A 16,875-nucleotide genomic window follows, 5' to 3' on the forward strand; every position below is an offset into this window, starting at 1 on the left:
CAGCAACCAAATGATTGGGAAAAGATCTTTACCAATCCTTCATCCATTTGAGGGCTAATATCCAATTTATACAAAGAAATCAAGAATTAGACTCTAAAAAGCCAAATAACCCTGTTAACAATGGGGTACTGAGATAAACAAAGAATTCTCAGCTGAGGAATATTGAATAGCCTAGAAGTACCTAAAGAAATGTTCAACATCCTTAGTCATCAGGGAAATGCTAATTGAAACAACCCTGAGATTCCACCTCACACCAGTCAGAATGGCTAAGATCAAAAATTCAGGTAACAACAGATGCTGACAAGGATGTGGAGAAAGAGGAACTCTCCTCCATTGTTCGTGGGATTGCAAACTGGTACAACCCCACTCTAGAAATCAGTCTGGAGGTTCCTCAGAAAATGGATATTGTTCTACCTGAGGACTCAGTTATACCACTCCTGACCATATACCCAAATGATGCCCCCACATACAAAAAAGACACAAGCTCCACTATGTTCATAGCAGCCTTATTTATAATAGTCAGAAGCTGGAAAGGACTCCAGTGCCCTTCAACAGAGGAATGGATACAAAAAATGTGGTACATCTACACAATGGAATATTACTCAGCTATGAAAAACAATGACTTCATGAAATTCATAGGCAAATGGATAGAACTAGAAAATATCATCCTGAGTGAGGAAACCCAATCACAAAAGAACTCACATGGTATGCACTCACTGATTAGTGGATATTAGCCCAAAAGTTCCGATTACCCAAGGTACAATCCATAGACCACATGAGCTCAAAGAAGAAGGATGACCAAAGTGCTGATGCTTCAGTCCTTCTTAATAGGGGGAACAAAAATATTTATAGGAAGAGATATGGAGACAAAATTTGGAGCAGAGACTGTAGGAGTGGCCATTCAGAGCCTGCCTCACCTGGTGCTCCAGCCCATATATATACAGCCACCAAATCTAGACAATATTGATGAAGTCAATAATTGCATGGTGACAGGAGCCTGATATAGCTCTCTTCTGAAAGACTCAGCCACAGTGTGATAAATAGAGAGGTGAATACTAGCAGCAAACCATTGAACTGAGAACGGGATCTCTGTTGGAGGAGTTAGTAAGAATTGAAGGAGCTGAAGGGGCTTACAACCCCATAAGAACCAACCAGAGCTCCAAGGGATTAAACCACTACCCAAAGTGTACACATGGACAGACCCATTTCTCCAGCTGCATATGTAGCAAAGGATAGACTTGTGGGGCACCAGTGGGAGGAGCAGCCTTTGGTCCTGCCAAGGCTGTAACCCCCAGTGTAGGGCAATGTCAGGTAGGGTGATTGAAGGTAGGGTGGTTCTGGAGGGAGAACACCCTTATAGAAGAAGGATGAGGGGTATAGGGGGTAGGGGGCTAATGGGCAGGAAATTGGAAAAGGGAACAATATTTGAAATATAAATAAAAAATATCCAATTAAAAAAGAACGAATGAAAGATCATCACCTAGAAAAGATGATGATTCTAGTATCTAAGCTCATGTATTTAAATGTGAGTAAATAATTTTTACATAATATCACTGTAAGATATGATTTCATCAAAATCAATTTTAATAGACTCATTTTTGTCTTGCCTTTTCTTAAAAGGTACTGGAAAGTAATTCTTATTAAAAATTCTTTTTCAAGTCCCACTTACCATTACTTCTTAATCTTTATACATTGGAAGAATGCAAAAAGAAAATTTTAATAAAAAAACTTTCTCAACTTTTGGCTATGGAAATTACTCTTAGAATAAACACTGAAGGGTTACAAGTAAAAAAAAAAACCCTGCAAAACAGCAATCAGTGAAGCAAAATGTATTTTTGTAACATTCAGGTCATGAATTGCACATGCTTTTGTAATGGATCCTGGCTTAATTTCTAAAAAAAAAAAAAAAAAGAATTAACAAAGATTTTTCTGTTATGACTGGAGTTAGGAACAAACAGTTTTAACACTTTGTAGATCTATGGCCATGGAGAGAGGTTCAACAATAGCCTTTTTTTCTTTTCTTTTTTCGAAAAACTCTTCTCTTCTTCTCTATTCTTTCTTTTTCTGGGGGGGGGTCAAAAAGTATTATGCATTATTAAGAAATGTTTAGTTGTTTTTTCCTGAATCATGTTATCTTTTTAATGAAGAAATCATGAAAGATTTGCTATTCTTCAAGACATATGAATCTTTGCATGAACTTAGATCTTTCTAGCCAGAGGAAAATTATTAGAATTTACATTGCTTTCTTGCAGTGGCTAATGTCACTACATCTCTTGACATGCTGAATTAACATTCCTTCCTGCAGTTATAGATTACCTGGGTTAGTGATGCAAATCTGTCTCATTGTAGAAGAGAAAGAATACAGGGAACATGGTTTGTTTGCTCTGAATTACAAAAACCTCCTCAACCTGATGCTATGTATATCCCACACATAAACTTTAAAAAAAAAAACAAACTCTGAAGTCCAATGTTAAACATCTAGGAGGTAGAAAAATTAAACAGGATAAAACAGAATGGAATAATATAATACTGAGTTATACACGTTTCACAAGTGGGTGAATATTTTTATTTATTTCAGGCTTAATTTTCCCATTTTGTTTTAGTGGTAGCTAAAGTTTTGTGAAGCTCTCCAATCTGGGAAGAATGGAAATAGTTTGATAACAAATAAATCAATTAAACATTTTTGGCCAGGCATTTTGCTGTGCATTATGTAATGCTGTGAATCCTGTTAGCAAAATCCTTACCCATAAATAAAATCTGAGCTTATATTCTTCTAAGTAAGGATATCATTTCATATGTGCTATATATATTTTAATAGATAATATGAATATTATTTCACATTATTATATATTCTACTAGATGATAACAATAAAATTTTATTCATATTATTTATAAATTTAGGGGTGGAAGTGAGACTCAAGATTGAAAGTATATATAAGGAAATTAGTAGAACTGTTCGGGAAGTGCTGGAAGGCATGGCTTTGTTAGAATACATGTGGCCTTGTTGGAGGAAGTATGTTACTGGGCTGTGACATTTCATTTGACATGTCTGGATCAGTGTCTCTTTCACTGTGCTTGCTATACTCGGCTCAAGATATAAAATTCTCTGCTACTATTTCAGTTCCATGCATATCCGCTTCTTGTTCTAACAGTCATGGACTAACCCTCTAAAACTGTAAGCATGCTTCTAATTAAACACTTTCTTTTGTACAGGTGGCTTTGGTCATGATGGCTTTTCATACCAATAGAACAGTAACTAAGACAGGTTGGGAATATGGAGAAGGGAAACTAACACTACAGGCCAGTTTTGAGGGGTCATATCGAAACCTACATATGGTAGAAGGTTCTTAAAACATAAACATAAAATCTAAATGGTGGCACCAAATGTAGGGAAAGACAAGGCTGCAATTGGACAACCTTTGCCACTAACCTAAACGTCCAGTATATAGAATGGGTTTCGTTTAATTGGATTATTAGCCAAAGGAGGTCCCATTGAAAACCACAAACTATTTGGGCTATAGCCAAGACTATTGCATGCTCTCCACCAAGCGATGAAAAGGTTCCATTGATGAAGACAATACTTATATATCCCAGTGATCACAGAGAAATCAAACTGGTGTCCACCTAGAGCCTGACAAGTATTCATTCTGCTGAAGGTACTTTGAACACTTCCAGATGAAAAAGGTAACTACTAGCCCAGCTACAAACTCGGAGGTTTACAACGCTGACGTGCCTGTATTGTACACTGCATGATGCACAAATATTGAATTTAAGGTCCACTCCATGAGACAGAACTCATGTCTCATGATGGGACATGATGGGATGAGAACTCATGAGCTCAGATGGCCAAGAACCTAAGACCAGATAGGCCATGGACCTAGGGGCAAGCCAAATATCACTGTTTTACTAAAATAATATAGCAATACAGTAAATCCTATAACATTTTCCTAAATCTAGATCAGTGTCTCAAGCAGTAATCAGAAAAATTTCCTCCTGCAATACGTAGGAACTAATACAGAGACACAAAACTAGAGAATGGAGACAATGTGGAGATAGTGAGAGAGCGTGGGAAACTTAGCCCTATGTGAGATTTGTCTAACAAATGTCTTCTCTCAGGGGACAGGAACCTCTGTAGAAAAGAGGCTAGAAATATTGTAAGGTCTAGAAGGGATGGAAGACACCAAGGAAAGACATAAGGAGGCATACACAGGATTGATGCACATATGAACTTGCAGAGACGGTGGCAAAAGACACTGCGACTGCAGAAGTCTAAACCAGATGGGATCACAATGCTGAGAGTGGAGGTGAGCATCTCTAATCTCTAACCAAGAAAATACCTCCAGTTGACAACTACCCGCAAAGGGACAATTAGTGTTCTCCAATGGAGCATCATTGAGTATACAAACCGCACTTTAAGGTAGAAGCAAATACACCAAAGAGGAGTGGAATGAGGGAAAAAAATCAAAATATGGGCTGAAATCAATCAATTAGAAACAGAGAAAACAATACGAGAGTCAAGGAAACCAAAAACTAGTTCTTTGAGAAAATTAACGAGATAGACAAAGCCTTAGTCAACCTAACCAAAAGACAGAGAGACAGTATCAAAATAAACAAACTCAGAAATGAAAAGAGAGGTATAATAACATACTACAAGTGCATTTAAAGAATCATTAGGCCTTATTTCAAAAGCCTGTTCTCTACAAAACTGGAAAAACTTGAAGAAATAGATGATTTTCTTGATAGGTATCACTTACCAAAGTTAAATCAAGATCAGGTAAACAACTTAAAGGGTTCTATAACTTCTAAAGATATAAAAGCAGTCATTAAAATTCTACCAGACTTTCAAAGAAGAGCTAATACCAATCTTCTTCAAACTATTCTGTAAACTAGGTATTAAGGAACATTATTAAAATCATTCTATGAGGCTAGATTCACCCTGGTAACCAAACCACACAAAGACTCAAGAGAGAAAAAAATTCAGACCAATTTTTTTTATGAACACTGATGCAAAAATACTCAATAGAAAACTAGCAAAGTCATTCCAAGAATACATAAAAAACATCATCCACCAAAACCAAGTAGGCTTCATCCTATGGATGCAGAAGTTTCAATATATAAAAATACATCAATGTAATTCAACATATAAACAAACTGAAAGAAAAAAAAAACATGGTCCTTTCATTACATGCTGAATAATCCTTTGACAAAATACAAAGCCCTTTCATGTTAAAAGTCTCGGAGTAATTAAGAATATAAGGCACATACATAAAAACAATAAAACCAATATACAACAAACCAATATCAATATCAAATTTAATAGAGAGAAACTTAAAGCAATTCCACTAAAATCAAGGGTAAGACAAGGCTTTCCCCTCTCCATATCTCTTCAATAGAGGGACTTGAAGTTCTAGCTAGATCAATAAGACAATAAGAAAAAGAACAAGTAGATATAAATTGGAAAAGAAAAAAGTCAAAGTATCACTATTCAAAAATGATATCATAGTGTACATAAGTGATCCCCAATATTCTTCCAGAGAATTCCTACAGCTGATAAACGCCTTCAGCAAAGTGGTTGGATACAAAATTGACTCAAAGAAATCAGCAACCCTCTTTTATGCAAATGATAAACAGGCTGAGAACAAAATTAGGGAAATGACACCCTTTGCAATAGCCAAAAGTAATAATAGACTATCTTGGTGTAACTTTAAGCAAGCAAGTGAAAGACCTATAAGACAAGAACTCCAAGTCTCTAAAGAAAGAAATTGAAAAAGATATCAGAAGACGGAAAGATTTGCCATGTTCCTGGATCACTAGGATTAACATAGTAAACATGGCCTCATCAAAAACCAATCTACAGCTGTAGTATAATTCCCATAAAAATTCAAACACAAATTTTTACAGACCTTGGAAGAGCGTTTCTCAACTTTATATGAAAAAACAAAAAATCCAGTCTAACTAAAAACAATTCTGTATAATAAAAGAACCTCTGGAGGTGTTACCATTCCTGATTTCAGGCTGTACTATAGAGAAATAATTATAAAAATGGCATGGCATTGGTGTAAAAACAGATTTATCAATGGAATAGAATTGAAGACCTAGAAATAGACCTATACACCCACAGACACTTGATTTTTGATGAAGAAGACAAACCATACATGGATAAAAGAAAATATCTTCAACAAATGGTGCTAATCTAACTATATGTCTGCATGTAATTGAATACAAATAGTCACCCTGCACAAAACTCAAGTTCAAGTGGGTAGAGACCACAGTATAACACTTGATGCATTAAATCTAATAAAGAAGAAAGTAGGAAATAGCCTTGAACAGACTGGCAAAAGAGGCAACTTCCTGAACAGAACACCAACAGCTCATGTACTAAGGGCAACAATTAATAATAAATAAGATCTCATGAAACTGAAAAGCTTCTGTAAATCAAAGGACAACATCAATGGGACAGAATGGCAGCCTAAAGAATGGGAAAAGATCTTTACCAATCCTACATCTGACAGAGAGCTAATATCTAAAACACTCAAAAAACTCAAAAAATTAAACGCCAACAAACCAAATAATCTAATTAAAAATTGGATACAGAGTTAAACAGCGAATTCTCAGCAGAGGAATCTCTAATGGCTTAGAGTCATTTAAAAAAATCTTCAATGTCGTTCGTCATAAGGGAAATGCAAATCAAAATGACTCTGAGATTCCATTTACGCATATAAGAATGGTTAAGATCAAAAACCTCAAGTGACAGTACATGCTAGCAAGGATGTGGGGTAAGGATAACATTTCTCCATTGGTGGGAGTACAGATTTGTACAACCACTCTGGAAATCAATCTGGTGATGTCTCTAAAAAATGGGTATAGTTCTACCTCAAGACCCAGTTATACCATTCCTGGGCATATACCTGAAAGATTCCCCACCATAACACAAGGATACTTGCACAACTGTGTCCATAGCAGCTTTATTCATAATAACCAGAATATGTAAACAACCTACATGTCCCTCAACAGAAGAATGGATTTTGAAAATGTGGTTCATTTACACAATGGGCTATTTAGCTATTAAAGAGAAAGACATCATGAAATTTGCAGGCAAATGAATCAAGCTAGAGAATGTCATCCTGAGTGAGATAACCCAGTCCCAAAGAACATGCATGGTATGTACTCACGGGTAAGTGGATATTAACCATAATACAGGATACAAATACAGGATATACATGCTATACCCTATAGAACAAAATAAGCTGAGTAACAAGGAGTACTCAAGGGAGAATGCTTAAATCTTATTCAGAAGGGGTCATAAGGGGTAGATGAAGGAAGAAAGCTGGGTGAGAGAAGGGATGGGGAAAGGAATGGGGCTATCAGGTTTAGTAAGAACTGGGGAGAGAGTGCCAGGTGACTGAATCTAAGTCATTGAAGGGGGAATTTCTAGGATGTGACAGAGAGCAGTGATGGGGAGGCTCCAGGGAGTTTATGTGGATAACTTTAGCTGAGATTCTTAGCATTAGGGGTGGGTTAAGAAGTCTAAAGTGACCACTGCTTGTAGCCAGGTAGGACTGTGAGTAGAGGGATAAGGTCACCAACCCATCCACAAAACCTTTGACCCAATTTGTTATGCCTACAAGAAATATAAGGATAAAGTTGGAAAAGAGATTAAGGTCAAGGCCAAACAATGACTGGCCAACTTGAGACCCATTCCATGGGAGAGAGCCAACCCCTGACACTGTTAATATTATAAGGAGCCTAGCATAACTGTCTTCTGATAGGATTCATCCATCCAGCAGCTGATAGAAACAGATGCAGAGAACCACAGACAAATAATAGGAGGAGCTCAGAGAGACTGGTGGAAAAGTGGGAGGAATGAGAGAGCTGGAGTAGTCAAGGATACCACAAAAAACCCTTCAGTGTAAACTAACCTTGGACCATGGGGGCTCATTTCAACTGAACCACCAACCAAAGAGCATGCATAGGCGGGAACTAGCCCTCTTACACATATGTGGCAGATGTGCAGCTTGTCCTTCATGTGCATGTCCTAACAATTGGGGGAGGGCTTAAGCCTTTGGATCCCTTTCCCGTAGCTATGCTGCCTTGTCTGCCCTCAGTGGAAGGGGATGTGCTTAGTCTTGCTCTGACTTGCTGTACTCATGGTGGGCTTCCCTTTCTCTGAGGAGGGTAGGGGGAGAAAATGGTGAGTGGGGGTGTAAGGGTGAGACTGGGAGGAAAGGAGGTAGGGGGTCTTCAACCAGGCTGTAAAGTGAATAAATAACAAATAATTCAGAAAAAGAAAGAAGGAAATACAGAAGATAATAAGCTACCACAAATATGGAGAATTTAGATATAAAATTTGAATTAGTATGATTATAAGCATCATAGCTATATAACTACAAATTATATTATATCATGTTATATTATATTATATAATTTAGAGTATGGACCCTGTTTATCACATAGAGATCAATGGAAACAGCAGCTTGAATTTATAAGTTTCACAGTTAAAAAAAAGCTACTTCATTAGGGAAAACATTAATTTGAAAAGTTTCTTTTCTAAAACTTAACTCGTACTTAAACCATATATAATCGATTTTATTAATTACAATATGCCTGTTGTTATGATTAATTAACATTTTCATTCACATTTACAGAATCTTTCCATGCCTAACATATTTATTTATTCCCTGGAGGCAAAAGTAAGACCCATAGAATAATCTCTACTATCAAACCAAAAATATTTAGTCACACTTCTACAAACTCTAGCAGTGAGGTTCATTTGAGGTCAGTTTAAGAAAATTTCCACAAATGAAATAAGCATAGGTGAACTGGACCTAAGGTATCGTACTTTCATCTGCCCCTGTCTTGGTTAATGAGTTTATGCTAAGCTTTTACAATGAATATCCTGGATAGAAGAGTCTGGCCACATGCATTCGAGCAACACTCCAATAATGAGATTTGATACCCCTGATCTTGTTTCATCCTTTTCCTTGTATGTTTATAATCAATGTTTATCCCATCACGTGAGTAAAAGGAATGTTAGTAAAATACATTGCGAACAGTCTACAATTCAGACATTTTGATACTAAAGCGGAACTTTAGACTCAAACTTCATAAAACAAATTTTTGAATGTGGCCTTTCCTCTTCCCACCGCTCCCCCGCATCCCCTGCCACATTAATAACGGCACAGTCCTCCCTCAATTATTTATAACGGCACAGTCCTCCCTCAATTTTAATATCTCACTTTCTATATATTAATTTTGTTACCTTCTAAATCTGCAAACACATGATAAACATCAACTCATCCATTGTCTTCTAACTGAATAGAATCTCTCTTACCGTGAAGCCCTCGGAATACTGAAAAGGAGCCCTGGAACTTTCGTCTGCTGTTGGACTCAGAGGCTTTGGGTCAGACATTGAACGCTGCATCATCTTGGCTGTCTTAGGGCTTGCCGGGGGAACTTTAGCCATATCTGGATGGAGTACTTTCTGTGGACTTATGTCATCAGGGAGGGGTTTTTCATAAGGTACAAAGGCTGGTTCTAAGGCGTTGCCTGGGGAAAGTGGTGAGATGGGTGAGTAAAGGACTTTTGGAGATTTGGGTGGGGAAGGAGCCAGCTGGACTGTGGGGTCTGCCCGAAGGTGAGAAGAAGAATAACCAATTTCTAAAGGTGTTGGGCGTTTCTTGTCTTTGGGTGGAGATGTGGCACCCAGATATGGAGGGCTCTGTGTGTCTGAATCTGTTTCTGTTTGGCATCCTAAACTGCCCCCTTTGTAAGTCTTTTCAGGTGCTGAAATGTGTTTAATTATTTCTACCTTGGCATCCACCCGTGCTCGTATGGAAGGTGTTCTTATGGTTCCCACTGGCTCAGTTTGCACAGATATCTCTGCAACTGTCTGAACCGCTACACTGGAGACTTTGGAAAGGGGCTTGGTCTTGTCACCCTCTGCGGTGCTATCTCCGTATTTCCCTGTTCGCGCTTTTCTCCTGGACCTAGAAGGCATGTCCCACTCATCCTGATCTTCGTCATCAGTTTGGACACTGGTATCCACGCTTTTTTTAGTTCTTCTTCTCCTACTTGCGTAACTCCGATCAGCAGTTTCTTCGTCGTCAGTTTGCACGCCACTGTCCACTATCTTTTTTAAATTTCGTGGATCGTCTGCCACGCTTTCCCCCATCTCATCATACTGCCCCCGAACTTTAGCTCCAGAACTTCTCTTTTTGGGTTGCTTCTCCTCTTTCACAACAACATCTGTCAGAGGTATCTCTGAAACAGTGCTCAGGATACCAGGTGGGGCAATGTACTGAGTCACACCATCAGACTGAACGGTGTACCATCCTTGGCTCTGTGGGATTTCAATGGCAACCACAGTAGACGCCGTAGTGGTGGCATCTTCAGTGGCCCAAAACTGACTGCCCTCTGTAGCAGCATATTGACCCTCTAAAATGGCCTGTTCAGTGGTGGTTTGAGGAGAAGAGGTCCCAGAGGGGTCATAATTATACTGGTAGATCTGGCGAAGTTTTTGTTCCTCGAGCTGCTGGTGGAGCTGTTGTTGCAGCTGTTGGATCTGCTCAAGCTGTAACTGTTGCTGAGCTAGCGTCTCCTGCCTCATCATGAACTGTGCCTGCCGCTCTTCCTCTTGTTGATAGAGAAGGTGCTGCTTCATAGACTGCAGCTCCTCCAGCTTCTTTTGAACCATGATCTTCTCTTGTTCTCGGAACCTCTGAATCTCCTGACGTTCCCACTCCAGTTCTTCAGCAAAGCGCTGTTGCTTAATTTTCTCCAGTTCCAGGAGCTCTCGCTCCAAGTCAAGTTGCTGTTGTTGTTTGTCTTCATCAGGGACAATTAGAAGGGTGCTTTCCTCTCCGACCACCTCAGAAAACACCTCAGACGCTGTGGTTAAGGTAGGAACAGAGTCCATTGCCTCAGCAGGAAGAGTTTCCATGGTAATAGTTTGCAGACTGGCATTGATGTCAATACCGGTTACTGCGATGTCTGTTTCTGACGCACCTGTTGTTATGAAATACGATCGAGGCATTGGCTGGCTTTGATGCAGGGCTGATAATGAAGTCATTGCATCTGTGGTAGGAATGCCAGATAAATCCCTGACCGTGGTGCTGAAAATAGAGCCCGGTTGAGTGGTGATAGCAAATGTGGAGGGGATTGGAGTTGCTACTGAAGAATAGACAACACCATTAGATGACCTCAAAACACTTCCCACACCATACTGGGGTCCAGGAGGTGGAGTCATTCTTGCAGTGGAATACTGTGGGGTACTAATCCCAACTCCCGAAATGACTTGGCGTGTTTCTGGGTATGGACCTGTAGTCTTGCTTGAATAATCCATTACCTCACCTGAAATACAGGGTAGAGTTATAGTCCAGTGCTCAGAATGAATGATGCTGTTTGGGTCTGAGAGCCCTTTTATCCTGATGAGCACAATGAATGGGACTGCATGCAAATCCACAGGTTAGCCTAATTAGATGCGGAAGAAAAGCAATGTTGAACATGCAGGCACATGCAGGCAACAACAACAGCAAGAACCATGGAGAAACAAAAATGCACATGTACTTTAAAATGTATCGCCAAATCATCCAACGGAAGCAAAAATGTAAACAAAACCCGGAGCGGGGATATTTTTCATCCTGAAACGAGATGCATAACACCATAATGACATTTCAAGGCAGGGTCTGTGGCTACACCATACTGACCTGTAGACACTCTCCCAGAAGTCAGGTCTACTGCTGCACCAGTTCCTCCAGAATAATCAAAGGCATTCTTACTTTTATAGAAAAAGTGTCCAGCTTCTGCTAAATTGGTATCTGACATGGAAGGTTTCATTCCGCCAATCCCCCTGTAACCATAGGGCCCTGATCTGTCATATTGATAGTGGTCATCCCTGTAACCAAAACGGTCTTCGGGAAGGGTGGTTGCAGGCTGCTGTGCCGTGCAGCTCCTTCCAAAGGGCAACGTGTAAACCATATCACAGCACACCGCTCGTCTTCCTGCGGTCAGATCAACTGGTTTTTCATCATCCTCTATGATTTTGGTCACCACGTTTGACGTAGATTCATCCATTGTCACGACAGTTCTGTGAGATTTTGATGTGCTGAGATCTACTACTTCTCCATCAGCGACCCCCTGAGATAGAGTGCTGTCAGTCCATCCATTTGTGACGCCGACAGGAGGTACAGTGACGGGCTTCGTGACAGCCAGCATCACTGCCTGAGCTGAAGGACCTAATGATAAGTTGATGGGTGCTTCATCTCGGATTGTAGGAAAAGCCTGGCTACTAGGTTTCCTGTATGGTAACTCGGTATGTTTTGATGTAGTGAGCTGGAGTGGTGATGTTACTGCATGCTCTATACCTCCTTGGCTTTCTGTGCCTGTTGTGTACACTGTAGTATCTGTGCAGGTGACCACAGCCACTGTCTTAGAGTCCATGGTGATTGGAGTTACCAAGGAGGAAGCTGCACTGAGGTTTATGATAGACGGTTGGACAGCACTAATTTGTCTCCTGTAAACTTCGTTCACTGTGGTCTGCCTTTTCACATCCACTGCAGAAGCAGAAAGATCCATACATTTTTCAGTTGCTTTTTCCTCTGTTTTTGGTATCGTACGCAAATCAATGGCATCGCCTACAAGGGGCAACTTTCCGTTTTCCTTGTACTGATGCCTGTCTAGAGCAAGCGGCTCTGGAGGAATTGGTATGGAAACACTTCTGGGAGCAACACTTGGGACTGTGCTTCTCACTGCAGAAACTTCGGGTTTTGAAACTTCCGCTGGAAGAAACTGTGTAAGTGGAGTTGGTACTGTTTGAAACAGAGACGGCGTTACAGCAGGGCCAGCAGAGAATGTCCCCAAAGCTCCAGATGCATAAAGGGTTGGCTGTGAAGCACTTGGAATTTCTGTAGCTGTCATGGGAGGAACGACAGAAAATACTGTTTCGAGGGAAACCAGATCTTTTGGGGGTGATCCCAAGGGCCAACTTGTAATGGCTTGAGCAGAAGAATCTGTTGGAGTCCCAGGTTCCGAGGGCAATGTAATAACCACGTAAGTGTCCATGAGAGACTTAGAATATCTTGGTGAGGATTTGTTAGAGTGTGGGGAAAGTGGAGAGGTAGGGGAAGGAAGCTTGTAGTCTGCTGAAGTCACTAAATTTAAGGACATAGTTGAAGTTAAAGATAGACCTGTTGGCTTGGGACACGTATCTGTTGGTTTCTGTGTAGTAACTGGAATCTGAGGAACTGCTGGCTTGGGGGCAATTGGAGGTTTGATTGCCTCTGGCCTATGTGTAAATACAAGTCCAGTTGGAATTTGAGAAGGCTTAGGAGGCACAGGAGGAGGTGCAGTAGCACACATTTTAGTGGCAGGCAGCCCATTGCTCCTGCGAGCAGCTGCGGCCTCTACCGTAGTTAGAGCATCAACATGGGTTGTAACAATAGTAGTTGAAGTCACTGTAGCTGCAACCGCCAACTTTTTTTTGGGATAAGTGGGTGGCTTAGGAGAAGTTGCTGGTGGCAATGGTGGGGGTGGTGGAGGGGGAGGAGGTGGAGGGGGAGGAGGAGGTGGTGGAGGGGGAGGAGGTGGCTGGGCTGATATGTCCAAAGAAGAACTTCGGAAAAACGGACGAGATTTAGATGGATGGGTAGAAACAGGAAGACTGCCAGATGGTAACCTGTATGTGGGCTTTTCCTGACCAGAAATTTTTCCAGATACAGAATGAGGAGACACATGTTGTTCCTTAATTTGAGGGGCTGTTACGGAAGAAGGCGCTTGGGCCAACCCAGGCTCGGGCAAGCTGATTTTCGTTAGTTCAGCCTCTGATTCTTCCCTCTTATCTTTGTAAGCATCCAAAACTTCCAAAATAATCCCATCCCCAGTCTCTTTCTTGCCTTTTATCAAATCCTTTTCAGATATAGGTAAGTCAGTGGAAATAGTGTCAGCTTGTGGCCTCTCAGGCTTAGTTCCTACAGATTCTACGACAGAAGGTGCCATACCGGAGAAAGAAAGCACAATCTGATCCTCATTAGTTCGACTTTCTGGCATGATGGTCCGATCTAAAGATACACTTATATCTTCTGGATAGTCGATAATGCTGCCTGGAAAATAAGTTGAAGAAATTTCCTCAGAGTCTTTAAATTTAGTCATTACATCTGCTGGCTCTGTATAAACAGTTGTTAGGCTGTCGAGGGTAGTGACAGGTGAGGAGCTGTCTGTGGTGCAAACCGAAGAAATAGAGGACGTGAGAGAAGGTGTGTCAGAAGGCGGGACAGACGTCGCACTTTCGGAAGGCTCAGAGTAAGTCAATATAAGTGACTCGTGGGCAATTATTTCTTGAATTTCTCTTGTATAATCAGTTACATATTCATCCTCAAGTTCTTCTGCTGAAAAATGTTGGGTTATCTTAACATCTGGGATAGAGAGAGTGGCACTGCTGGTTGAGTCTGTAAGAGATGCTCCAGAAAGGATACTTGATGTCAAAGACGCATCTTGCACCCTGTCGAAGTCCAGAGTGGACTCTGCCATGTCATCCCCAATGGTAGTCTGTACGGGGCTGGAGCCATCTGTTACCTGCACCTGCTGCCGCCTCATGAGTTCTTCATACGCCGAGTCGGCATCTAACAATTTCTTTTCTTCGCTGGTAGACATCACCATGCTACCCAGATCCACTATCTCATGGCTTTCTGGAATGATGTAAGAGCTTGAAACAATGTCTTCTTGAGGCACAACAGAGTGTAAGCTTTCTAATTCATAAAACTCCTTCTGGAGGTCTGAGATTTTCTGCATGGGGTCATCGTAAATCTGTTCCTGCAGTCTTACTTTTTGTTCTCTCCCTCTCTGCTGCATAAACCCGTTTTGCTCCTCTTGCCTGGTGAGCAGACTGCCATCTACTGACCCATTGTACGTGTCCTCTACTAAAGACTCGTAAATGTAGTCCTCTATTAACATACCACCATACAATGGCTCTTTCTCAAACACTTCGTCTCTCTCATTTGCAGCTGGGAAAGCTTTGTACTTGTGGGGTTTCTGCATCATTTCTTCATACATCTCCTCAGCACTTTTTAATGCCTTCTGAACACCTTCTTTCTGCATAACAGATTGCTCGTCTGTTGGTGAGTATAAAGACACAGCTGCGGGCAATTTGTAAACTTTTTGAACTTCTATTATTTTCTCGGGGCTTATTTCGAATCCTTCTGGATCTGATTCTATGCTAGGTGAGTATTCAGAGCAAGAGGATCTGTGTAGCTCCTCCATTTCTGCTGCCTGGCGCAGTTCTTCTGTGGGGGATGCGTCCTCGATGGGAGAGAGATTACTGGGCGGTGTCTTTGGTCTTTCTCGTCTTCTCTGGGCTCGAAGTTCATCTTTGTCTTTCTTCGATTTCTTACTAGAACTCTTCCTCTGTTGCTGTTCCAATTCTCGCTGCTTCTCTTGTTCTTTTAGTAATTCTTCTTCCTCCCTCAGTTCTTCTTCCTCGGAGGAATCTTCAATGGTAGGTAACAGAGGGCCATGCGACCTGTGCCGAGCTTTGCGCTGCTGCTTGCTTTCTCCTTTTTTGTGACTTGGGCTACTGTCACTGTCCTCATCAAGGGACGATACTGACGTAGGGGATGTGCCAGGAGTGAAGCTGGATGCATGGAGACTAGAGGATCCCTCTCCCCTAGATCTGTCTTCGGGTGAGTCTGTCAGACTTTCCATTTCTAATTCTGGCTCTTCATCGAAATACAAAATTGTCTTTTTCTGAGAGGATTCTGAAGAGTACTTGTCTGCTATTGTACTATTGAGTTCTATTGTCTTAAATCGCCGCAACCCTCCTCCTCCAGCGACGACGAGTTCTTCACTCTCCTGGCTTTTAGTTTCTCGGAATTTGAGTTCAGGACTTTCATCAAAAGTTTCATCATCCTCGTCATGCCAGGAATGACGCCTCCCTGCATCGTCATCGAAGCTGGTACTGCTCTTTCGAGTCAGTCGTCGGTGTTTCCCGGCCACGCCTTTTCCTTTCCCCTTTGCTTCCTCCCTCTTCTGGCTCTCACCAACGCCACTGATCTCTTTGAGCTGACTCCTGATGAACTCTTCATCCTCAGAGCCTGAAGCATCCTCATCAGCACTCATTTCTATAATCTGTTTTCGAATGAAGTCCTCCTCTTCCCCCGAACCTTGACTGTCTTCCTGCTTATACTCATCGCTGCTTGACGAACCAATACTAGTTCTCCGCTTCCTACGGACAACAGGGGAGTTTTCACTTTCGCTGCTGTCTTCGACCGAATCATAGGATGCCCTTCGCGGACTTAGGTCATCAACCAGCTCAGGCTTCTCTTTGTGCTCCTTTCTGGAAGGAAAACCTTGCTCGCTATCCTTTTTTGGACTAACTTTCTTTTCTTGACTCTCTTTGATCTCCTCTTCTGAAATAGTAATATCCAGTGTTTCGGATGCAGTCTGAGTTTTCTGCTGGTCCTGTGGCTTTTCAGGAGAAATCTTCTGGGGCTGTGTTTTCTTTTCTGCTTTTTCACCAACAAGTGTACTTGCCTGAGCTTCCAAAATGGATAGTACTGTACTTTCCAACTTAGCTAAGTCTGAGGGGCTGGAAGGGCTGCTTTCTTGTGAGAAAGAATCTTTTTTGAGTCCTTTCAGCAAATCTTTCTCATCACTGGGTATAAGGCTTGGGATTTCCCCAAGGGAACCTGATATTCCATCAGAAGAATATCCTGTGTCACTCAGGCCTTGTGGGCTCTTGGGTTGCTGAGAACTGGAAGTGTCTGATTTATCCTCTTCCTTTTCCTAGCAGAGTAGAGAAGACAGAGACAAACGTGTTAGAGTCAAACGAGTCATGTGTTTATCTTTATTGTCATTAAGGAACCATCATAAGTGAGAGACAATTAT

At 41.2% G+C, this 16,875-nt stretch overlaps 1 protein-coding gene across 13 annotated transcripts in view; it reads right to left on the reverse strand.

The window, feature by feature from the left end:
* Pclo (piccolo (presynaptic cytomatrix protein)) overlaps positions 1-16,875 on the reverse strand; it is a 358,568-nt gene that overhangs the window by 183,146 nt on the left and 158,547 nt on the right. For 12 of the 13 annotated variants that reach the window (XM_063286636.1, XM_039108291.2, XM_063286639.1 and 9 more), the window contains exons 5-6: positions 11,706-16,773; positions 9,332-11,349 (exon numbers count right to left, since the gene is read on the reverse strand). In XM_063286636.1, the coding sequence (XP_063142706.1) occupies positions 9,332-11,349; positions 11,706-16,773 (7,086 nt within the window). The remainder of the gene's footprint in view (positions 1-9,331; positions 11,350-11,705; positions 16,774-16,875) is intronic. The other variant, XM_039108295.2, reaches the window with a different exon arrangement.

The sequence above is a fragment of the Rattus norvegicus genome, chromosome 4 (assembly GCF_036323735.1).
Source record: "Rattus norvegicus strain BN/NHsdMcwi chromosome 4, GRCr8, whole genome shotgun sequence".
Classification (NCBI taxonomy): domain Eukaryota; kingdom Metazoa; phylum Chordata; class Mammalia; order Rodentia; family Muridae; genus Rattus; species Rattus norvegicus.